This window comes from Scyliorhinus canicula, chromosome 1 (genome assembly GCF_902713615.1).
Source record: "Scyliorhinus canicula chromosome 1, sScyCan1.1, whole genome shotgun sequence".
Classification (NCBI taxonomy): Eukaryota; Metazoa; Chordata; class Chondrichthyes; order Carcharhiniformes; family Scyliorhinidae; genus Scyliorhinus; species Scyliorhinus canicula.
The window spans coordinates 168,566,371-168,590,196 of record NC_052146.1 but is presented as its reverse complement, the minus strand read 5'-3'; the positions used below and the strand labels follow the sequence as shown (position 1 = coordinate 168,590,196).

General features: G+C 54.8%; 1 protein-coding gene across 2 annotated transcripts in view; it reads left to right on the top strand.

Annotated features, from left to right (window-relative positions):
* tulp4a (TUB like protein 4a) overlaps positions 1-23,826 on the top strand; it is a 569,265-nt gene that overhangs the window by 153,330 nt on the left and 392,109 nt on the right. For both annotated transcript variants that reach the window (XM_038802363.1, XM_038802372.1), the window contains exon 5: positions 19,199-19,333. In XM_038802363.1, the coding sequence (XP_038658291.1) occupies positions 19,199-19,333 (135 nt within the window). The remainder of the gene's footprint in view (positions 1-19,198; positions 19,334-23,826) is intronic.

The window sequence follows — 23,826 nt, the reverse complement described above, 5'->3', positions numbered from 1 at the left end:
CAGTGCTCTACAAGAAGGGGGTCAAGTTTGGCTTGTTACAGCCGGCACGCCTGTGGGTCACGTATAAAGATCACCAGCTATATTTTGACTCCTCGGAGGAGGCCTGGACTTTTGTTCAGGCAGAGAAGTTGGACTTGAACTGAGGACTGAGGGCTGGGGAATGCTGTATACTGCCCAGAGGCTTTGTCCTCCTGGGTATCCTTTCGCTTTATCGGTTCTATTGGATGATTTGTTTTTGCTGTTCTGGTTTTTTCTTCTGCTTGTTTGGGACTGTTATCTGTTTATTTGGGTGCTTTGTTATGTTTGGGGTCTGTATTTTGTTCACTGGTTGAGAGTTTGGGTGGGGTTCGCGATCCTGTTGGGTCATGTGCCCGTCTTTTCCCGTGTTTTGGGTCGGGGGCGGGGCTTGGGATGGAAGCGCGGGCTTTTCTCCCGCGCTAGAGGAGCGGTGGGCGGGGCCGGCACTGGGGAGGTGGTTGTGTTGCACTGGGGGGGTCATTGGGGTGGCGGGAGCAGCCAGGGTCAGCAGGAGTCGGCTGACTTACGGAAGTACAATGGAAGGGGTCACGCAGCTTGGGGGGGCCCTAGCTTGGGGGGGGGGGGTACCGGGTTGCTGCTGGAATGGCCAAGGCAGAGCTGGAGCATGCAGCGGGGGTCGGGATGGGGGTCTGTCGCTGTTGGGAACGGGCTGAGCGGGGGGCGCGGGCACGTGGTGGATTGCGGAAGGGTGATGGCTAGTCGACGGGGGAGGGGGGCAGGCGGTCCCCTGATCCGGCTGATCACCTGGGATGTGAGGGGACTGAATGGGCCGGTCAAACGGGCCCGAGTGTTTGCGCACCTGAAAGGGCTGAAGGCGGATGTGGCCATGCTTCAGGAGACGCACCTGAAGATGGCGGATCAGGTTAGATTGAGGAAGGGATGGGTGAGCCAAGTGTTTCATTCGGGGCTCGATGCAAAAAATCGGGGGGTGGCGATCCTGGTGGGGAAGAGGGTGTCGTTTGAGGCGTCGAATGTGGTGGCAGACAGTGGCGGGAGGTATGTGATGGTGAGTGGCAAGCTGCAAGGGGAGCGGGTGGTGCTGGTCAATGTATATGCCCCGAATTGGGACGATGCGGGTTTCATGCGGCGTATGTTGGGCCGGATTCCAGATTTGGAGGCGGGGTGGCTGATAATGGGGGGGGGGGGATTTCAAAACGGTGCTGGATCCGCCACTGGATCGATCCAGTTCCAGGACGGGTAGGAGGCCTGCGGCGGCTAAGGTGTTGAGGGGGTTTAAGGATCAGATGGGAGGGGTGGATCCATGGAGGTTTGCGAGGCCGAGGGCCAGGGAATTTTCATACTTCTCCCATGTGCAGAAGGCCTATTCCCGGATCGACTTCTTCGTTACGAGTAGGGCGCTGATTGCGAGGGTGGAGGATGCGGAGTATTCGGCGATACCCATTTCCGACCATGCCCCGCACTGGGTGGACCTTAAGCTGGGGGAGGAGAGAGACCAGCGCCCGCTTTGGCGCTTGGAGGTGGGGCTGCTGGCGGATGAGGAGGTGGGGGGAATGGTTCGAAGATGTATTGAGAGGTACCTGGAGGCAAATGACAATGGGGAGGTCCGAGTGGGGACGATCTGGGAGGCGCTGAAGGCGGTGGTTAGGGGGGAGTTGATCTCCATTCGAGCCCACAGGGGGAGAAGGGAGCAGAGAGAGAGGGAGAGATTGGTAGGGGAGATGGTGAGGGTGGACAGGAAATAGGCGGAGACCCCGGAGGAGGGATTGCTGAGGGAGCGGTGCAGCCTCCAGGCTGAGTTCGACTTGTTGACCGCCAGAAAGACGGAAGCTCAGTGGAGGAAGGCACAGAGTGCGGTGTATGAATATGGGGAGAAGGCGAGCAGGATGCTGGCACACCAGCTCCGTAAGCGGGATGCGGCTAGGGAGATTGGTGGAGTTAAGGATCGGGGAGGAAATGTGGTGCGAAGGGGGGTAGACATTAATGAGGTCTTCAGGGACTTTTATGAGAAACTGTATCGGTCCGAACGCCCGGCAGAGGAGGGGGGGATGGGGGGCTTTTTGGATAGGCTGAGATTCCCGAGGGTGGAGGAGGGACAGGTGGAGGGACTGGAGGCGCCGGTTGAGCTGGAGGAGCTGGTCAAAGGGATAGGGAGCATGCAGTCGGAGAAGGCGCCGTGGCCGGATGGGTTCCCGGCTGAATTTTACAAGAAGTATGTAGACCTGTTGGGTCCCCTGTTGGTTAGGACCTTTAACGAGGCAAGGGAAGGGGGGGCTTTGCCCCCGACAATGTCACGGGCGCTGATCTCCCTGATTCTTAAGCGGGACAAGGATCCCCTGTAGTGTGGGTCATACAGGCCGATCTCACTTTTGAATGTGGACGCCAAGCTGTTGGTAAAGATCTTGGCCGTGAGGATAGAGGACTATGTGCCGCAGGTTATCCACGAGGATCAAACGGGGTTTGTGAAGGGGAGGCAGCTGAACACCAACATAAGGAGGCTCTTGAATGTTATAATGATGCCGACGGTAGAAGGGGAGGCGGAGATTGTGGTGGCGCTGGACGTGGACAAGGCCTTTGATAGGGTTGAGTGGGGGTACTTGTGGGAGGTGTTGGAAAGGTTCGGGTTTGGGGAGGGGTTTGTTAGTTGGGTGAGGCTGTTGTACGAGGCCCCGATGGCGAGCGTGGCCACGAATAGGAGGAGGTCGGAGTATTTTCAGCTATTCCAAGGGACGAGGCAGGGGTGTCCCTTGTCCCCCCTGCTCGTTGCGTTGGTAATTGAACCCCTGGCTATGGCACTGAGGGAGTCGGGGAGTTGGAGGGGGCTGGTCCGGGGTGGAGAGGAGCACCGAGTGTCGCTCTATGCGGATGACCTATTGTTTTATGTGGCGGACCCGGTGGGGGGAATGCTGGAGGTGATGGGGATTCTCCGGAAATTTGGGGATTTCTCAGGATACAAGCTCAACTTGGGGAAGAGCGAGCTGTTTGTGGTACACCCAGGGGACCAGGAGGGCGGGTTGGCAGGCTTCCACTGAAAAGGGCGGAGAGGAGCTTCAGGTACTTGGGGGTTCAGGTGGCCAGGAGTTGGGGGGGCCTTGCATAAGCTTAACCTCACAAGGTTGGTGGAGCAAATGGAGGAGGAGTTTAAGAGGTGGGACATGCTGCCGCTGTCTCTGGCGGGTAGGGTACAGTCAGTCAAAATGACGGTGCTCCTGAGGTTTCTGTTCCTGTTCCAGTGCCTCCCCATCCTTAGCCCGAAGGCCTTTTTCAGGCGGGTTAAGAAGAGCATTACGGGGTTTGTGTGGGCACACGGGACCCCGAGGGTGAGAAGGGTGTTCTTGGAGCGGGGCAGGGATAGTGGGGGGCTGGAGCTGCCCAACCTCTGTGGGGACTACTGGGCTGCCGATGCAGCGATGGTGCGTAAATGGGTGATGGAGGGGGAGGGGGCAGCATGGAAGAGGATGGAGAGGGCGTCCTGTGTGGGCACAAGCCTAGAGGCGCTGGTAACAGCGTCGCTGCCGCTCCCTCCAATGAGGTATACCACGAGCCCGGTGGTGGCGGCTACCCTCAAAATTTGGAGGCAATGGAGACGGCACGGGGAGAGGTGGGGGCCCCGATACGGCGCAACCATCGGTTTGTCCCGGAGAGAATTGATGGCATGTTCCTGAGTTGGCAGAGGGTAGGTATCAGGAGGTTTAGGGACCTGTTTGTAGACGGGAAGTTTGCGAGCCTAGGTACGCTGGAGGGGAAGTTCGGGCTCCCCCCGGAGAGTGCCTTTAGGTACATGCAGGTAAGAGCGTTTGTCAGGCGGCAGGTGGCGGAGTTTCCTCTGCTGCCGCCGCATGGGATCCAGGACAGGGTGCTCTCGGGGGTGTGGGTTGGTGAGGGGAGGATATCGGCAGCGTACCAGGTGATGCAGGAGATGGATGAGGCCTCGGTCGAGGAGCTGAAGGGTAAATGGGAGGAGGAGCTGGGTGAGGAGATAGAGGAGGGGACGTCGGCAGACGCCCTGGGGAGGGTGAACTCCTCCTCTTCTTGGCCTCATAAGGTGCTGCATAGGGCTCACATGACTGGGACAAGGGTGAGTCGGTTCTTCGGGAGTGAGGACAGGTGTATCAGGTGCTCATGGAGCCCAGCAAACCATGCCCATATGTCCTGGGCATGTCCAGCACTGGGGGAATTTTGGAAGGGCGTAGCAAGGACGGTGTCGAAGGTGGTAGGATCCAGCGTCAATCCGGGCTGGGGGATCGCAATTTTTGGTGTTGCAGTGGAGCCGGGAGTGCAGGAGGCGAAAGAGGCCGGTGTTCTGGCCTTTGCGTCCCTAGTAGCCCGGCGGAGGATTCTTCGTCAGTGGAGGGATGCGAGGCCCCCAAGCGTGGAGGCCTGGGTCAACGAAATGGCAGGGTTTCTTAAATTGGAGAAGGTGAAATTTGCCCTAAGGGGATCAGTGCAGGGGTTTTTCAGGAGGTGGCAGCCATTTCTGGATTTCATGGCAGAACGATAGGAAAAGGCCAGCAGCAACAGCAGTCCGGGGGAAGGGGAGGGAGAGGGGGGGGGGGGGGGGTTTGTTTCGTTGTTTTGGACCGAAGGGACGGGCATAGTTGTTCTATGCTAATGGCGGGCGTTGATTTAGTTCTTTCTCGATGTATACACGGGGGGGGGGGGGGGGGGGGGGGGGGGTCTTGTGCGAATGGCGGGTGTTAATTTACCTCTTCCTTTGTGTATGCGCAGAGGGGGGGTACTGTTTTTTCTTTTTTCTGTTCTTTGTAAAAAAAAAATGTACTTTTTGTTGATATTTTATGAAAATTGTGAATAAAAGTTATTTTTAAAAAAAAGTGGTGCAGTGGTCTTGTCATCTGGAATCAAAAGTCTAATGATGGCTGTGCCAATTGTCGTAAAAGCCCAACTTTCTCACTAATGTCCTTTAAGGAAGCAAATTTGCCGTCCTTATCTGGTCTGACCTACAGGTGACCCCAGATCCACAGAAATGTGGTTGAATCTTAAATGCTCTCTGAAATGGCTACCAAACCTCTCAGTTGTATTGAATTGCTACAAACTAAATAAAAAGGAATGAAACTAGAGGAACCAACCAGGATCGACCTAGGTACCAGTAACGACAACAGCAAACCCAGCCCTTTCGACCATGCAAAGATCTCCTGGACAACATAGAATCATAGACTCCTACAGTGCAGAAGAAGGCTATTTTGCCTGTCGAGTCTGCATCGACCCTCTGAAAGAGCACTCTACCTAGGCCCATTCCCCCCGCCCTATCCCCGTAACTCCATAACTCCACCTAACCTGCACATCTTTAGGAGCACCTGGAGGAAGACCACGCAGATATAGGAAGAAAGTGCAAACGTCACACCGTCACCCAAAGCCAGAATTGAACATGAGTTCATGGCGCTGTGAGGCAGCCGTGCGTCACCGTACTGCCTTACATTCTGTGGCTTTTGCCAAAATTGGAAGAGATGTCTCACAGACAAATCAAGCAACAGCTTAAAGTAGTCAGACTCATGGAATCATATCAGTCAGGATTGTGATTGAGTGCTCCTCACTTGTCAAATGATTGCAGTTCCCACAACATTCTAGATGCTCAACACCATCGAAGACAAAGCAGCCCGTTTGATTGGTACCCTCTCCACCACCTTAAACAATTTCCACCGCCATGATGCACCTTGTACATCAATAAATTGCACTGCAGGAACTTTCCAGTGTACACCAGTGTACAAGATGAACTGCAGGAACTTTGACAGCATCTTCCAAACCTGGAATATCTATCCACTCTTAAGAACAAAGGCACCGGAGGAATGGGGCATCACCACCTTCAAATTCCTCACCAAGTCGCACATCACCCTAACTTGGAGCTATATCACCATCCCTTCACTGTACTGTGTTGATATCCTGGCACTCCCTCCCCTAATAGCACTGTAGGTGTACCTATACCACACAGACTGCAGTGGTTCAAGAACGCAGCTCGCTGTCACCTTATCATTCACAATTATTTAATAGATACTGGTCATGTCAGCAACGCTCAAAATACAATAATTTTTACCCTGAAATAAATAAGTTCAAGGGATTTCTTGCCACATAATGAATGGTGGCCCCTCTGGAAAAATATAACTTTTGAGGGTTTGATGTCAAAATGCAAAGAATTGTACTAAATGCAATTAGTATTTGAAGCCAAAGTATAGAGAGCACTGTCTTCATCAAAATCTGCTTGGCAAACCTTTTCTTTGAAATAAGCCAAAGAGACATGTATCATTTTCGTTGTAATGACACTGTTACAAGTGACATAGTACAAATTGTCGTTTCAGTATGTGTGGTAAACCTCTTTATCTTCAAACAACTTTTTATGAAATATATATCTCTTCCTTCAATCTTCTACTTTTCAATAATGTGGCAGGCGGTTATTGCTTGAGGGATGGTCAAGATCATGTAGATGGCACACTGGCAGAGATGTTAAATGGCTTCACATGCGTGTGTAGTTCAAAAAAGTAAATTAGCCAACAGAATGTATTTTAGGTGGCGAAATGGAACTCTGTCTAGCTTACTAATTTAAAACCTCGTCGTCTCTCTGCTGCAACTTCACATTTTTAAACTTAAAAAGGTAATTGCCAGAATTGATTCAAGCATATTAACACATGCTTTAGAAACCGGATAGTATTTGGATGATTAAAAAGTTCTTATCAGAAAATTAGCTGAAAGTTGATTCAAATAGGTCAAATAACTGCAGTTGTGCAGTCTCATTTATGCTAGAAGATGTAAACATGTACTTTTTGTTTTATTGTCATCCTGTATGTATTCATACTGTGGTGAATGTATTATACTCATAATCTACCAGTGTATTTGTATCTGTGCTGTTGCACTTGTATTTGTATCTGTGCTATGCTGTTGCCCTTGTGGGCTTCTCCTATGGGCCATTGTATGGCATTATCCATAGGGGAACATGTTGGGGCAAATATGGGCTCCGCCCATGGCTCCACCTCTTGAAGGGAGGTATAAAGAGCTTCGACCTGTAGGCAGTTCTCAGCATTGGTTCAGTCGCAGGCGGGCACTGTTCTAAGTTGATTAAAGCCACGGTTTACTTCTACTCATGTCTCGAATGAATTGATGGTCGTATCACATACTCTGCCTGTAAGTGGCCATTTTGTATTTATACCCTTTTTGAACTCACCCATGGGTGGAAACTGTTTTTGTGGAACACTTCACAGATGTTTCAAATCTTTTTAATGAGACATGGCCTATTCAATCTGTCCTAATGATAATGATGACATCCTTTATAAATCTTCTCAGAACACTGTACTGTGGGGATCAGGGGCTGGATTCTCCGACCCCCCACCGAGTCGGAGAATCGCCGGGGGCCGGCGTGAATCCCGCCCCCGCCGAACGCTGTAAAGTCGGCGAGGCGTCAATCGCGCCGCCCGCCTCGGAGCATGGCTGGGGCCGGGGCGATGTTATGGACCCCGGGGCTGCCCGTATTCTCCTGGCCGGAAGGGCCGAAGTAAATCAAAACACATATATAACGGCGTCAACCAGTGCTGATGGTTGATGCCGTATAGCGTGGAGGTAGGTCACGGCGTGGGGCGTGACTGCAGGAGAAATGACGGTGTGGCTGCAGTCTGTGTGTGTGTGGGGGAGGGGTGTGTGGGGAAGGCGGGGGGGGGGCCTCTGTGGTGAGTGCCGGGGAGGGGAGAGTGCCGGGGGGGGGGGGGATAGAGCGAGTGCCGGGCGAGGGGGGGGGGGGGGGGGGGGACACTGCCGGGGAGGGGGGTCAGTGCCGGGGAGGGGGGGGGGGGGGTGGGACAGTGCCTGGGAGGGGGGGAGAGTACCGGGCAGGGGAGGAGAGAGTGCCGGGGATGCGGGTTGAGAGTGAGTGCCGGGGAGGGGGCTGAGGGCAAGGGAGGTTGTCCGCAGTGGCGGCAGCTGCTCTTCTACATGTTGCCCTGGAGGAGGAGGAGGCGCGTGCCAGACAGGCGGTGCAGGCTGCCGCAGCGGCGCAGGCTGCCGCAGAGGGGCAGGCGGCATCCGCCCAGGCTGGAGGGCCACCCGCCCGACAGGATGAGGAGGAGGAGGAGGAGCAGGGGGAGCACAAAGAGGAGGAGGAGCACGAGGAGAGGGAGGAGGACGTCGTGGCGCCACGGCGACGGATACGCTGGAGGAGGCCCTGTGTGTACCGGCCCCGTTCGTCGTACCAGGAACTCACGGACCGGGAATGCAGGAGGAGACTCCGGATGAGCCGGGAACCCGTGGCACACATCTGCCACCTGCTGGTACACCTGGCACCGTTGGCACTGGGGGAGGACACCCTCTCCCCGTGTCCGTCAAGGTGACGGTGGCCCTGAACTTTTATGCCACGGGGTCATTCCAGGCGCTGAGTGGGGACCTGTCTGGCATCTCACAGACATTGGTACACCGGTGCATCCGCGCAGTGACAGACGCCCATTATGCCATTGTGGATCAGGCGAGCCAGGATGCCCGGGCCGTTCTCTGCCGTGGCTGGTTTTCCCATGGTCCAGGGCGCGATCGATGGGATGCACGTCGCCGTGCGGCCACCTGCAGATAACAGTGTCAGTGTCCACCAATAGGAAGGGGAACTATTCCATGAACATCCAGGTGGTCTGCGACCACCGCATGATTATCCTGCACGTCTGCACGTCTGCGCCCGGTACCCGGGAAGTGTTCATAACTCATACGTGTTGTCGCGGTCATAAATCCCCGGCATGTTCGAGGGACGCCACCCCCGGCTGAGGGGCTGGTTGCTGGGCGACAGGGGTTACCCGTTGCGGTTGTGGCTGATGACGCCTATACGGAGGCCACAGAGTGACGTGGAGAACAGCTACAATGATGCCCATGCAGCGACAAGGGGTCTGATAGAGAGGTGCTTTGGTGTGCTCAAAATGCGTTTCAGGTACCTGGACCTCTCTGGGGGGGCCCTCTAGTACCCACCAGATAGGGTCAGCCACATCATTGTGGTATGCTGCGTCCTGCACAACATAGCCCAGCAGAGGGGCAATGTGCCGCAGGCAGAGGAGGGGGGGAGTGGAGGAGCAGCAGGAAGAGGCTCAGTCTTCCGCAGATGAGGGGGATGGGGGCAATGGTCAGGGCAGACGGGCCGGACATGGGCGGGTGGCTGCCCACCATTGCCGGCTGGGCCAGCAGGCACGGGACAGGCTGATAGTCGCCCGGTTCACTGACTAGGGGGCGTGGAAATCGGCGAGTATGGTCACATACCGCACACCATGGCAACATCCGATCACCCTCACCCCTCCCTCATCCACCCAGCACAAACACCCTCACCCACCCACCGACACCTTCACACCCCCCCCCCCCACCCAACCACCAGCCACACCCATCCCACCCGCATGCACACCACCCCTCCATTGCACATCCACCTGCGGCACGATGGGCCAGGCTCTCATGGTCTCCGGTGGAAGCGTGTCTATTGCAGGCCATGGAGACTCACTCTGCAATGAGCTCCTGGCTCCACATCGTTGGACAATGTCTGACCCATGGCCACAGTACCACCCTCCACCCGGACCATCCCTGCATGCGGCCATGAAACTGCAGCGCACGGTCCGTCCTCTACCCGGGGGGATGGAGAGGGCGGCCCAGGGGCGGGGGGGGGGGGACACACTCACCTGGGGCCGATGTAAGACCACCCCTCACACACACACCGGCGCTCAATGTACATGACACCCCCGCACGCTTCGGACGGAGCACAAAGGCAGCTTCTGTAGGCGTGAAAGTGATTTTAATAACAAACAGTCCATACACGTGCCCTAGCTCCTAAAACCCGTCTGTGCCCTGCACCCGTGCCAACTTACTCAGTGTCTAATTGTTTGGCCTTATGGGCCCTTTGACTACGCCTAGGCGGTTCCCCAGACGGTACAGCAGAACTGGAGGTGGACTCCTGTGATTCCTGCCCTCTGACTCGGGTTCCCTTTGGCGGCCGTTTCCTGGGGCGGCCCGGCCTAGATGGGCCAGGCTGTGGCTCGGGCGACTGGGTAGGCGAGCTGCCTGCCTGTTGCCCACCAGATGCACCGGGGGGGGGGGGGGGGGGAGAAGAGAGAGAGAGTCCGAGGTGCTGCAGTGTTCCGGGACCTCCGTTACAGGGGTTCCCGGGACGGGCCCCAGCACATCCTCCTCCCTTGGGGTGCCCGATAGCCCTCGGGAGTGCGAGCGGATCGGCCATCCGATGCCCCCCCCCCGGACACATGGCGCTGCCAGTCCTAGAGGCTCGTGCTGGTATCGACAAAGGTCTGTGGGTTTGCAGCCATGCAGCTCAGGGAGTTACCCATCGCTGTCTGTGACCGTGCGACGGCGGCTAGCACATGGGCAATGGTGCCGATGCCCTCAGCGATGGTCTGCTGAGACTGAGCCATGGCCTGCAGAGACTGGGCCATTGCCTACTGGGACTGCGCCATGGCCTGCTGAAACCGGGCATTGAGTGACTCTGCCACCTGCCGCTGGCTCTGGCTCATGGCTTCCTGCGAGAGGGCAGCCATGTCCTGGGCCACAGACGCCGCCTGCACGGAAAGCCCCAGGCCTTGCATACTGCTCCCTATGTCTGACACCGTCGCACCCATTGCCTCCACCGCGAACGCCACCTGTGCGGTTTCAGCCTGGGTGGCACGCATGACTGGCACCACTCCCAGCTCCTGGACGCGGGCGCACTCCTCCACCTGCGTCTGCAGCTGCTGCAAGCCAGGCGTCATCCTCTTCCTTTGTCCCAGGTTTGATGGCTGCATCGGGTCTATGGGTGGGTGTTGTAACTCCAGGAACCCGGGACCTGTCTGGGTGGCAGATGTTCGCGCGCCAGGATGCCCTCCGACCTCCCAGCCCCTCTGTTGCTTCTACCTCCACCTGCTGTACCGGTACGGCTGTGTTGTATGTACCAGTGAGTGTACCAGACGCCTCATCACTAAAGTGCCCAACCGAGGTGAGTGTCTCTGCGATGGTGGAGGGTGTTGGAGGCAGCAGTGGCGTTGTGTCATGAGATCGTCCGACTCAGAGTCCATGTTACTCTGAGGTGGCGGTTCGACTCCAACCGTCCACTGTGTGTCAGTGTCCTGTATTTCGGTGTCCTGGGTAGTGGTGTCCTGGGTAGTGGTGTCCTGGGTAGTGGTGTCCTGGGTAGTGGTGTCCTGGGTAGTGGTGTCCTGGGTAGTGGTGTCCTGGGTAGTGGTGTCCTGGGTAGTGGTGTCCTGGGTAGGGGTGTCCTGGGTAGGGGTGTCCTGGGTAGGGGTGTCCTGGGTAGGGGTGTCCTGGGTAGGGGTGTCCTGGGTAGGGGTGTCCTGGGTAGGGGTGTCCTGGGTAGGGCTGTCCTGGGTAGTGGTGTCCTGGCTCGGCTGCGAAGGGGGCCTGTGGCTGCTTCCCTCATCGCTGGGTGTCACACGACTGCATCGCCGCACCCGCACGAGACGGGGGTGTCGTCTCCCTGTTGCTCTGGGTCTCTCCCTCCCTCGTGTCCGCCCTGGGGCATCCTGCGGGCAGTCGTCATCTGCGGGGACGGGTGCCTGCAATACACAATACAGCATGCATGGTTAGACACGCGGGCGGTGTTCGGGGGATATGGGGGAGGGGGGCTATGGGGGATGCGGGATATGGGGGAATGGGGATGGGCTGTTGTGGATGGCTCACTTGCTGGTGGGCCCCTGACCTCTGCATTGGCAACCTCCTGGTCCTCAGGTCCGCCTGCCAGTTACAAAGCCCTTTCCTCATGAACGGTGAGTGGTCTCTCATAAACTGGGCCCCCTCCAGTCCTCTCACTTTCCCTGTTGTTGTGTGCGTGCTTCTCCTGTGGGGGGCAGGCGGGTCGGTGGCAGGGGTAAAGGGCAATAGTGTTAGAGACGGGTATATGAATGCATGCCAGCGGTTGCACGTATATTGGCAGAGGTGCGCAGCACATTAGGGTTAGGGTTGAGTTAGCATTCGAGTTGGTTGCACTTGGGGGTGTGCCGCACATCGTAGGGGGGTGGTACTCACCCTGGCTGCCCTGACGAGGTCGTTCACCTTCTTGTGGCACTGGGTGGCTGTCCTCGGTGTCACAGCCACAGTGCTGACGGCCTCTGCCACCTCCCTCCACAGGCGCCTGCTGAGGCGTGGGGCGACCCTGCGGCCATGTCCGGGGTACAGGGCCTCCCTCCTCTCCTGTGCTGTCGCGCTCCTGGAACCTTGGGGCTGCATGGCGGGTGGCCATCTTAGCGGGTCTTCCGCCGGGGGGGCACAGCTTTTGTGCTGTGACGCGGCGCATCCTTGGCGGGTGACGTCGGCGCCAATGGCGTCACGCCGCTGTTAGCCCATTCGGGCCCGGAGACTTTGCGCCGTTTGGGGGGGTCCGACGCTGGAGTGATCCGCGCTGTTTTTGGCACCGGGTTCCGGCCATTGCGCCGGTTTTCAGAGAATCCAGCCCCAGATCACTATTCTGATCTATTTTGTATACATTTAACACGTCTTGTCCACAAGTACATGTACACACCGTGTTGTGTTTGTGTTTCATTTTCTTATTTTCATTGACAACATCAATATTACCAGTTTTCAAAGTGTTCACATCACTTCTGACCACTCTCTTCCTAATGTAATTGAACATATTTGTGGTAATCTTGATATTCCTTGCAAGTTTCTTTCTCCCGTTTCTTTTTAGTCCTTTGTCACCTATTGTAAATTTCACATTTGCCACCGTCTATTCTTGTTGCATGTTTGTCTGCTTTTTCTTTTAGTTTGTGGACTTCAGACCTCTTGGAGAGTACAAGCTGATTTAGTATCACGTTAAATTATTTTTGAACATTCCCACTGTTATGAATGTTAAAATTGTTGTATCCTTTAAACTTGTGGCTGTATTTTTTGTTAAAAGCCTGGGCTATATATTTGTTGCAGTAATATTTTTAAAGAACCTAGGTTAAGGTATTCAGACAGTCAGCTAAAGCTGTAATTAATAAGTCATAAAAGGGGAGGTGTGCCCGGTTCTAAACATTAATTTGTTTACATGTTGTTTTTAGTCCTAGCTCAGGATACCTCAGGGGGATACAGATGATGTAATTAATGAGAGGGGCCAGATCTGTCCACAGTTTTCCATAGGATTTGAATCTGACAAGACAGAAGGATTTTAAGTTGAACAGCAGTTTTATCAAATGCTGCAAGGTTGAGCAGAAGTGTACTGGTTCTGCTCCTGAAAGGGTTTCTCTCTCAAAAAATCTCTGCACAACCAAGTAAATTCTATGATTCTATAAGGAAGTAATTGTTTGTTAACTTCATTTATAAGTCATGATGTGGAGATGCCGGCGTTGGACTGGGGTGAGCACAGTAAGAAGTCTTACAACACCAGGTTAAAGTCCAACAGGTTTGTTTCAAACACGAGCTTTCGGAGCACCTGAAGAAGGAGCCGTGCTCCGAAAGCTCGTGTTTGAAACAAACCTGTTGGACTTTAACCTGGTGTTGTAAGACTTCTTACTGTGCTCATTTATAAGTGGCATTTAAACTGTATTGGGTTGCTTAATTGGAGTTGTGGCAGGTGTGGATACTAACGTTTTTGTGTTTAAGACCTTTTTAATTGATAATTGTAAAGCTATTTTCTTTGTTTTTTTTAATAAACATTTTATTGAGATATTTTTGGTATAGTAACAACAAAATAAACAATTTACATGAAACCATAAACATAGTCCCCCCCCCCCCCCCTCCCGGCTGCTGACGATTAATTTTCCGTAAAGAAGTTGACAAACCTCTGGGTTGCCACCTCTGGGTGAACCCTAACAGTGAACCTCCCACGTCAAGACTAGAATACTACCTGCCTCAAACACCACTTGCTTATTGATCAGGATCGTAACCCCTCTAGTATTTGAATCTAGTCCCGCGTGAAACACCTGGCTGACCCAGCTTTCCTCAGTCTAACCTGGTCCGTTACCTTAAGGTGCATCTTCTGCAACATTACCACGTCCGCTTTCAATCCCCTAAGATGCGCAAACACACGTGCCCTTTTGACCGGCCCATTTAACCCTCGAACATTCCAGGTGATCAGCCTAGTTGGGGGGCTCATTGCCCCCCCCCCCCCCCCCCCCCCCCACCGATCAGCCATCCCCTTTTTTAGGCCCGCCTCCAGTCCGTATTCCGCGCCTCCACCGGCCCATCCTCAGGCAGTCCCCGCCTCCGACCTCCTCTCTGTCCCTTAGCCCAAGTCCCTCCCTCGTTAGTAGAACATTCACCCCCCCACCCAGCAACAACACCCTGTAACCCAACCCCTTTCCTAAACCAGACATATGCACACCCCCACCCCACTCCGCTTCCGGGTGCTAGCTCACCCAGCTAGCTTGGTGGCCCCCATCCCCGGCGCCAGATGGTCTCCCACCTATTGTTCTCCCACCTATTGTTCCCTCCCCACACTCCCACCCCTCCCCCGCTGATACAAACAAACTCCAACATCAAACAATCCCCACACAATTGCCCAACAGAAAAACACACAGATCAAAACAAGCTCACCTCCATCCCCCAACAGTGCAAATGAAAACCTTAACACACTCGGCTCTACTCCTGGTTCCAAATCAATGCAAACGGCATCACAAACATCTTCCATAAAACGCAAAAATAGAAACTTTTTACAAAGACAGAAACAAAAAGAAAAAACAAAAACATGAACATTGTAGCCAAGTTCAAAAGTTCACCATCAGCCCTTTCTCTCAAAAGTCCAACGCGTTCTCGGGCGACTCGAAATAAAAGTGCTGATCCTCATGCGTGACCCAGAAACGGGCTGGGTATAAGAGTCCAAACTTCACCTTTTTCTTGAAAAGGATTTCCCTGATCTGGTTGAAGCCTGCTCTCCTCCTGGCCACCTCTACACTCAGGTCTTGGTAAATCCACAGGATGCTTTTGTCCCACTTACAGCTCCGTGTCTGCTTGGCCCACTGTAGAATACGCTCCTTATCCTAGAACCTGTGGAATCTCACCACCATTGCCCTCGGCGGGGGGGGGGGGGGGGGGGGGGGGCGGCATTCACCCATTCGCGGCTTTCTCGCGAGTGCTCTGTGAGCCTTATCCACCTTCAAGGGCCGGGTGAATGCCCCATCCCCAAGCAACTTCGCTAAGATGTCTGCGATGTATGCCCCAGCGTCCGTTCCTTCGGACCCATCCGGGAGCCCAACAATTCTTAGGTTCTGCCAGCGGGACCTAATCTCTAGGTTCTCCACCTTCTAGAGAAGCTTCTTCTGCTGGTCCCTCAGCATCCCCACCTCCAGCTCCACCGCAGTTTGATGCTCCTCCTGCTCAGCCAGCGCCTTCTCCACCTTCTGGATCGCCCGATCCTGGGCGTCCAATCTAAACTCCAACCGCTCAATCCACTCTCTTATCGGGTCCAAGCAGTCCCGTTTCTGCGTAGCAAATCTTCCTGAATGACTTGTATCAGCTCCTCCATAGACTGCTGGGTCGACAAGCCAGAGGTCCGACCCTCCGCCATGCTGTCTCCTGTTGCAACTACAGCCCAAGTTTTCTCTCTCTTCTTGTTTCTGCCCTTATGAACAATTCTAGTCCTTTTCTCCATGCACCGAAGTGGGAATTCAGTAGAGAATTGCCACTAACATCCGTTTTACAATTCAAGTATGTTAAAAAATCGGGGGAAATGGTCCAAAAGTCCGACCAGAGCGAGATCCACCAAATGTGCGACTTGCTCCTTCATAGCTGCCACCGGAAGTCTCAGCTATTTTCTTTGTTAATTTGATAAGTTTGTTTGAACACAAAAGGTCAGTGTCATCCACCTTTCCTCACAGTTTTACAAATTTAAAAAAATGCTTCGGGTTCTTGTTGGTACCCTAAACTGTTGGGGTTTAGTCCAATATCCTAACACTATTGACCTGCAATATTAACTACAGTAGTCCCCCATTATACCGCGCTCCGCAATACCGCGGTTCGCGATATACCGCGGGGGCCTTATGGACCCCAACTGTCAGTTGTGTCAATTTCAGCGGCCGGCTCACTTTGATCCGGAGAAGGAAGCTGCTCTCACTGAAATAATCAGCCGGCCGCTGAAATTGACACTGCCGGCTGCTCTCTCCCTCCAATCCAACTTTTAAGTTTTAATGTTTCTGATTGGAGGGAGAGAGCAGCCGGCAGTGTCAATTTCAGCGGCCAGCTGATTGCTTCAGTGAGAGAGCAGCTTCCCTCTCCGGATCAAAGTGAGCCGGCCGCTGAAATTGACACTGCCGGCTGCTCTCTCCCTCCAATCAGAAACATTAAAACTTAAAAGTTGGATTGGAGGGAGAGAGCAGCGGGCAGTGTCAATTTCAGCGGCCGACTCACTTTGATCCGGAGAGGGAAGCTGCTCTCTCACTGAAACAATCAGCTGGCCGCTGAAATTGACACTGCCAAGGGGGGGCGGGTGTTGAGGGGGGGCGGGTGTTGAGGGGGGGCGGGTGTTGAGGGGGGGGCGGGTGTTGAGGGGGGGCGGGTGTTGAGGGGGGGCGGGTGTTGAGGGGGGGCGGGTGTTGAGGGGGGGCGGGTGTTGAGGGGGGGCGGGTGTTGAGGGGGGAGAGAAGAGGGGGGGCGGGTGTTGGGGGGAGAAGAGGGGGGGGCGGGTGTTGGGGGGGAGAAAGAGGGGGGGGGCGGGTGTTGGGGGGGGAGAAGAGGGGGGGCGGGGGGGGGGGCGGGTTTGTTGGGGGAGAAGGGGGGGGGGGTGTTGGGGGGAGAAGAGAGGGGGCGGGTGTTGGGGGGGGAGAAAGAGGGGGAGTCGGGTGTTGGGGGGGGGCGGGTGTTGGGGGGGGGCGAAGAGGGGGTGGGTGGAGGGGGGGAGAAGATGGGGGGGCGGGTGCTTGGGGGGGGAGAAGAGGGGGGGGCGGGTGTGGGGGGAGACGAGTGGGGGGGCGGGTGTTGGGGGGGGAGAAGAGGGGGGAGGGTGTTGGCGTGGGACGGAGAAGAGGGGGGGGGGTGTTTGGGGGGGAGAAGAGGGTCGGGGTGTGTTGGGGGGTGGAGAAGAGGGGCGGCGGGTGTTGGGGGGGGAGACGACGAGGGGCGGGCGGGTGTTGGGGGGGGAGAAGGGGTGCGTTGGGGGTGTTGGGGGGGGAGAAGAGGGGCGGAGGGTGTGGGGGGGGAGAAGAGGGGGGAGGGGTGGAGCGGGGGAGAGACGGGGGCGGCGGGTGTTTGGTGGGAGAAGAGGGGCGGCGGGTGTTGGGGCGGGAGAGGAGGGGGGGCGGGTGTGTGGGAGACCCCCCCTGGGGGTGTGGGGGAGACCCACCCTGGGGGGGCGCAGGGGGGGGGGGGTGTTGGGGGGGGCGAAGAGAGGGGGCGGGTGTTGGGGGTGAGAAGAGGGGGGGGCGGGTGTTGGGGGGGGGAGAAGAGGGGGGGGCGGGTGTTGGGGGGGGAGAAGAGGGGGGGCGGGTGTTGGGGGGGGAGAAGAGGGGGGCGGGGGGGGGGGGGGGGAGAAGAGGGGGGGGGGGTTGGGGGGGGAAAGAGGGGGGGCGGGTGTTGGGGGGGGAGAAGAGGGGGGGGGGGGTGGGGGGGGGAGAGGAGGGGGGGGGCGGGGTGGGGGGGACCCCCTGCGGGGTGTGGGGGAGACCCCCTGCGGGTGTTGGGGGGAGAGAGGAGGGCCTGGGGGTGTGGGGGAGGACCCCTGGGTGTGGGGGAGAGGAGAGGGGGCGGGTGTGGGGGGAGGGGGAGGGAGAGGGGGGGGGAGGCGCGCGAGGAGGGTGTGGGGAGGGGCGAGCGGAGGGTGTGGGGGGAGAGGGGGCGAGGACGCTGTGGGGGAGAGCAGGGAGGGTGGGGGGGGAAGTGGGGGAGGGGAGAGAGGGGGGGCGGGTGTTGGGGGGGAGAAGAGGGGGGGCGGGTGTTGGGGGGGGGAGAAGAGGGGGGGCGGGTGTTGGGGGGGGAGAAGAGGGGGGGCGGGTGTTGGGGGGGGTGAGAAGAGGGGGGGCGGGGTGTTGGGGGGGGGAAGAAGAGGGGGGGCGGGTGTTGGGGGGGAGAGGAGGGGGGGCGGGTGTTGGGGGGGAGAGGGGGGGGGGGTGGGTGTTGGGGAGAGGGGGCGAGCCGGAGGGTGTGGGGGAGAGGGGTCTAGTGGAGGATGTGGGGGGAGAGGGGGCGAGCCGGAGGGTGTTGGGGGGGGAGAGGGGGCAAGCCGGAGGGTGTGGGGGGAGAGGGGTCTAGTTGGAGGATGTGGGGGGAGAGGGGGCGAGCCGGAGGAAAAAAAAAAGAAATTGACACTGCCAGCTGCTCTCTCCCTCCAATCCAACTTTAAGTTTTAATGTTTCTGATTGGAGGGAGAGAGCAGCCGGCAGTGTCAATTTCAGCGGCCAGCTCACTTTGATCCGGAGAGGGAAGCTGCTCTCTCACTGAAGCAATCAGCTGGCCGCTGAAATTGACACTGCCCGCTGCTCTCTCCCTCCAATCAGAAACATTAAAACTTAAAAGTTGGATTGGAGGGAGAGAGCAGCCGGCAGTGTCAATTTCAGCGGCCGGCTGATTATTTCACTGAGAGCAGCTTCCCTCTCCGGATCAAAGTGAGCCGGCCGCTGAAATTTTAATTGGATCCACGATGGGGGTTTTAAATTTATTTAAAAATCTATGCTAGCGCTTCCCATTGTGAGTCTACGGGGGTCTGACCTCTCCCCCCGCCCCCCCCGTAGACTCACAATGGGAAGCGCTAGCATAGATTTTTAAATAAATTTAAAACCCCCATCATGGATATCCGCGGCTCGGATACAACGCGGGTTGGGGTCTTGGACCCCAACACCCGCGTTATAAAGGGGGACTACTGTATTAACAGATTTTCCCAGTTTAGTTTCAAAAGTATTTGACTCCTTTTCAGTGAATTTTCTCATTGTTTACAGAGCAAAACAATCAAAAATAATTTGTTTGTTTTTACTTTATCATAGAATCCCTACGGTGCAGAAGACCCATTAGACCCATAGAGTCTGCACCGAACCCTCAAAAGAGCACTCCACCGTGGTCCACTCACCCATCCGTGCCGCCCTATCCCCATGATGGCCAATCCACCTAACCTGCATTTCTATGGACTGTGAGAAGATACGAAAGCACCCGGAGGAAACCCACGCAGACACCTTTGTTTTAAATTCCAATTCCTATTTAAATCTATTAAGGTGATCAACGAATTTAAAATGGCCGTGGCTCGTACCATTTTGACTGATTGATACAGACATGGTTCTTGCGTTCGGAATCTATGTTTAACTAAGCCTTAAAAAATGTAAGTGATAGCTGTGTATTTTTGTTACAGATGGCCCACCAGTATACCCTTTACCAATTCAGAACAACAAGACACTGCTGACTGTTAGCTTCACATCTGGGGATATTAGCATGATGAACAACTATGATGATTTATCACCGACTGTTATTCGCTCAGGTTTAAAAGGTGAGCAACGGAATTTTAAAATTCCTTTCAAAGTGTGAAATGGTAGCTTAGCATGCTGATCCAAAGAATAAAGCTTTTCTTTTATTTACAAGTACGCAATTACAAATCCGCGACAAGATATTTTAGTTAATTTCTCGGAAATTAAGATGATGTAGCACTGTTTTCCCTCTCCAAACAAATTACATTTAAAAGTATATTCATGAGATCACTCTTTTAGGACTTTCAAATCTATATTTAATATAGAGTTAGTGAGTTTTCCGATATGGGGAAGGGGAGAGTAGAAGGTCTCCAAACCATTCTAGTGTGCTTTCTTAAATCTCTAACTGCACATCATTTGAAGTAGGGACCAAATCACAACAACACGATTAATAAAAAAAGATGTAAGGAAAACCTGTGGAATATCTGTGGTGTGTATTCGGTGGTGTAAAAGATATTCCTACCTAGTGCAACGAAAAATAAACAAGAATCTTGCCCGAATAAAACCATTCTGACTACGCTTGATGAGCTGTTGCCTTTCTAAGTGACCAGTTATCCTGGGCGGGTTTCTCCTCTACCCAGCGGAGCGGGGGGGTCCCGGCGCCGAGGAGTGGCATGAACCACTCTGGTGTCAGGCTGCCCGGAAGGTGTGGAATCCTCCGCACCTTCAGGGGCTAGGCCGGTGGGGTTGGCGCTGTGTCAAACGGCGCAGAAGAGGCTTGGTGCCGCGCCAACCAGCGCCGAAGGGCCTCCGCTGGCTGTGCGAGTTGGCGCATGCACGAGAGCGCCAGCGTGTGCTAGCATCATCCCAGCGCATGCGCAGGGGGAGGGACGTCTCCGCACCGGCCATGGCAGAGGACCACAGTAGCCAGTACGGAGGGAAAGAGTGTCCCCACGGCACAGGCCCGCCCGTGGATTTCTGAGCCCCGATCGCGGGCCAGGAAACCGTGGGGGCACCATCCGGGGCCAGATCTCCCCCCTCCCCTCCCCCCAGGACCCCGGAGGCCGCCCGCAGAGCCAGATCCCGCTGGTAAGTACCAGGTCTAATTTACGCTGGCGGGACCAACCTAAAACGGGCGGCCGCTTGGCCCATCGCGGGCTGGTGAATCGCTGGGGGGTCAGCTGCATGCGGCCACCGACTGGCGTGGCACGATTCCCGCCCCTGCCAAAACCCCGGCGCAGAAAATTCGCCAGCCAGCGGGGCCGGGATTCACACCGCCTCCCCGGCGATTCTCTGGCCCAGCGGGGTGTCGGAGAATTCCGCCCCCTGTCTTTTGGAATTGTTTCTAATAATTTTACCACCACAGAAGTCAGACTGACTGCCTATAATTTTCTTGCCTTCCCTCGCACTCTTTTTATATAATTGTACAACATTCACAGACCTCCTATAATCATCCCGGATCTTACATGTATGTAACGAGGATTGGAAAAAGATACTCCGAGCATCAGCTATTTCCTTGCTGGCTTCCTTCAAAAGCCTGAGATACAATCCCCCTGACTCTGGTGATTTATCCACCTTCAAGGATGCCAGCTCCTACAGTACTTATTCTATCACTCTGTTCATTGTAACTAATATTTCATATTCCTCCTCCTGTGTCCGTATCATTACTCTCCTTTGTGGAGACAAGTACACATTGGGCACCCTGCCTATATCTTGTACACCAACCCACCTAACCAGAATATTTCTGACAGGCCCGACCTTTTCCTTAGCTAATCTTTTGCTCTTAACCTACTGGGAAAACATCTTTGGATTTTCTTTGATTTTTGCCTATCCTCCCTTTGCTTTCCTAATTTACAATTTTATTTAACCCTGTACCTTTTTATATTCCAGTCCTCGTGATGCTTTAGGCTTTTGTCTGTTTTTCATATCTAATAATTCCGACAGCCAGTCACTCGTCTGTTGCCAAGGGCTTATTACTTGAGGGGTGCCATTGCACATCAAGCAAGGTTGACCAGGAGTCCCTCCCACTACCATTGGTGTGTTTGGAAGGATTTGCAGATTGGCACACTAAAAACTGTTTGACTGCTTTATGAACGCATATTCTTGCCCATCAAGTCCTGGGGTGGGACTTGAACTTGGAGCTTGTGGCTCAGCGGCAGGTACCCAACCCACTATGCCAAAAGGCCCCGACATTCTACATTACTCACGGCTTTCTACAACATTGAACTTTTTGTGACTGTCATAAGATTTTCTGTTTTATCTTGGCCTGTATGCGGGGCTCTAGATTTGGCAGTTCCATCCTTTTTCTTTGTGGAGACATGCCTATGTTACTGACATAGAGTTTCACCTTTGAATGCCTTTCACTGATTTAACACAGATTTTCCTTGTAATAGCTGTATACAATCCACTTTTGCCAATTGGTGAAGGTGGCACGGTGGTTAGCACTGCTGCCTCACAGCACCAGGGACCCAGGTTCAATTTCAGCCTTGGGTCACAGTCTGTGTGGAGTTTGCATGTTCTCCCCGTGTCTGCATGGGTTTTCTCCGGGTGCTCTGGTTTCCTCCTACAGTCCAAAGATATGGGGGCGGGATTCTCCGACCCCCTGCCGAGTCGGAGAATCGCCGGGGGGGCGATGTGAATCCTGCCCCACCGCTCCGACACGGCTCCCGAATTCCCCGGCGCCGGTTTTCGGGCGGGGGCGGGGATCGGGCTGCTCCGGTCGCCCCCTCCTCCCCCGCTGGCAGCGGACCCCCCCGGCAATTCTCCGGGCCCCGATGGGTCGAGCGGCCACCTGTTCCTGGCCAGTCCCGCCGGCGTGAAATGGACATGGTCCATCCTGGCGGGACCTGGCTTGTTGTCTGTCTAACGGGATACTTGGCAGGGCGCGGGCCTGACCCGTGATCGGGGCCACCAATCTGTGGGTGGGCCTGTGTCGTGGGGATACTCTTTCCCTCCGCGCCGGCCTCTGTAAGGCTCCGCCATGGCCAGTGCCGAGAAGAAACCCCCTGCGCATGCGCAGGAAACACGCTGGCGGTTCTGCACAAGCGCCAGAACACGCTGGCGGTCCTGTTCATGTGCCAACCCGCGCGGCCGGCGGCGGCCCTTTGCCGCCGGTTGGCATGACACCAACCCCTCCAGCGCCGGAAGTGTGGACGATTCCTCAACTTCCGGATGGCCCGACGCCGGAGTGGTTCACGCCACCCTTGGCGCCGGTACGGGCCTCCCCACCAATTCCCGGAGAATCCTGGCCATGCTGTTTAGGTGGATTGGCCATGCTAAATTTTCCCTCGTGTGCTAAAAGGTTACGTGGCTTTACTGGGTTATAGGGATAGGTGGGGGCTCTTCCAGAGGGTTGGTGATGATGCGATGGCCTAAAGGCCTCCTTCTGCACTGTAGTGATTCTATTCTATCTAATTTCTCAGCTTTGTAAAAATTTGTCTACCCCATCTGCAGCAATTTTGAACTTTTAACAATCTTTGTCCTTTTCTATACTGAAGCTAAATCTAACTATATGATGGTCACTATCTCCAAAACGGTCTCCCACTGCTAATTCATCCACTTACTCAGCTTAATTTCATAGGACCTAAATTTAGAATTGCACCCCCTATTGTTGGGCTTGTTATGAACTGGCTAAAAAAGTTCTCTTGAATGCAGTTCATTAATTTACATCCTTTGTGTCCTTTGCACTGTTCATATTCAATTGATATTAGGGTGCTGAAGCCCAAAACGATTACTTCTCTATTGTTTTTGTGCTCAAAAATCTCTCTACATATTTCTCTTCTAACTCCCTTCTACTCCTATCAGCATGGCTCCCCCCTTTCTTATTCTGAGCTAACCATGTGGCCTAACTTTGATACTTTGTGAATACATCATCCATCCTCACAATTGTTAATGTTACACCACACCTTTTCTACCCCTTCCCAATCCGCCTAGAAACTCCAGAGATGTTGAGCTGTCAGTTTTGCACCCTCTTATGCCAAGTGTCCATTATAACAGTGATATATATCCTGCTGGCATGTTTCTCCCAGGTCATTGGCTTTATTTACTTTGCCCTTGCATTTACATTTTAACACTGCCAAACTTCTGTGCTTTTTAACCTCTCTTGCTGTCTTTCAGAATCTCTCACTAATTTCCATCTCCTGTTCGCTGCTCTGAATTTTCCCTGAGGTTCCCATCCCACCCCCTGTCAATCGAGTTCAAACCCCAGCAGCACCTGCAAATCTTGTTGACCAGTGTTCAAGGCAGAGTGAAGGGCAAGGCTGGTAGAAGTAGAGAACCCTGGATGACTCGGATATTGAGGCCCTGGTCAAAAAGAGAAGGAGGCATATGACATGCAAAGGCAGCTGGGATCAAGTTGATCCCTTGATTCCTGGTTGTGATGGGAGATTTTAACTTCCCAACATTGAATGGGATTCGTTGTAGGTTGAAGGCGTAGATGGAGCAGTTTGTAAGGAGCATCCAGGAGAGTTTTTAGAGCAGTATGTAAATAGCCAACTCGGGAAGGGGCCATACGGGATCTGGTATTGGGGAAAGATCCCGGCCAGGTGGTTTGATGCTTCAGTCGGTGATTACTTTG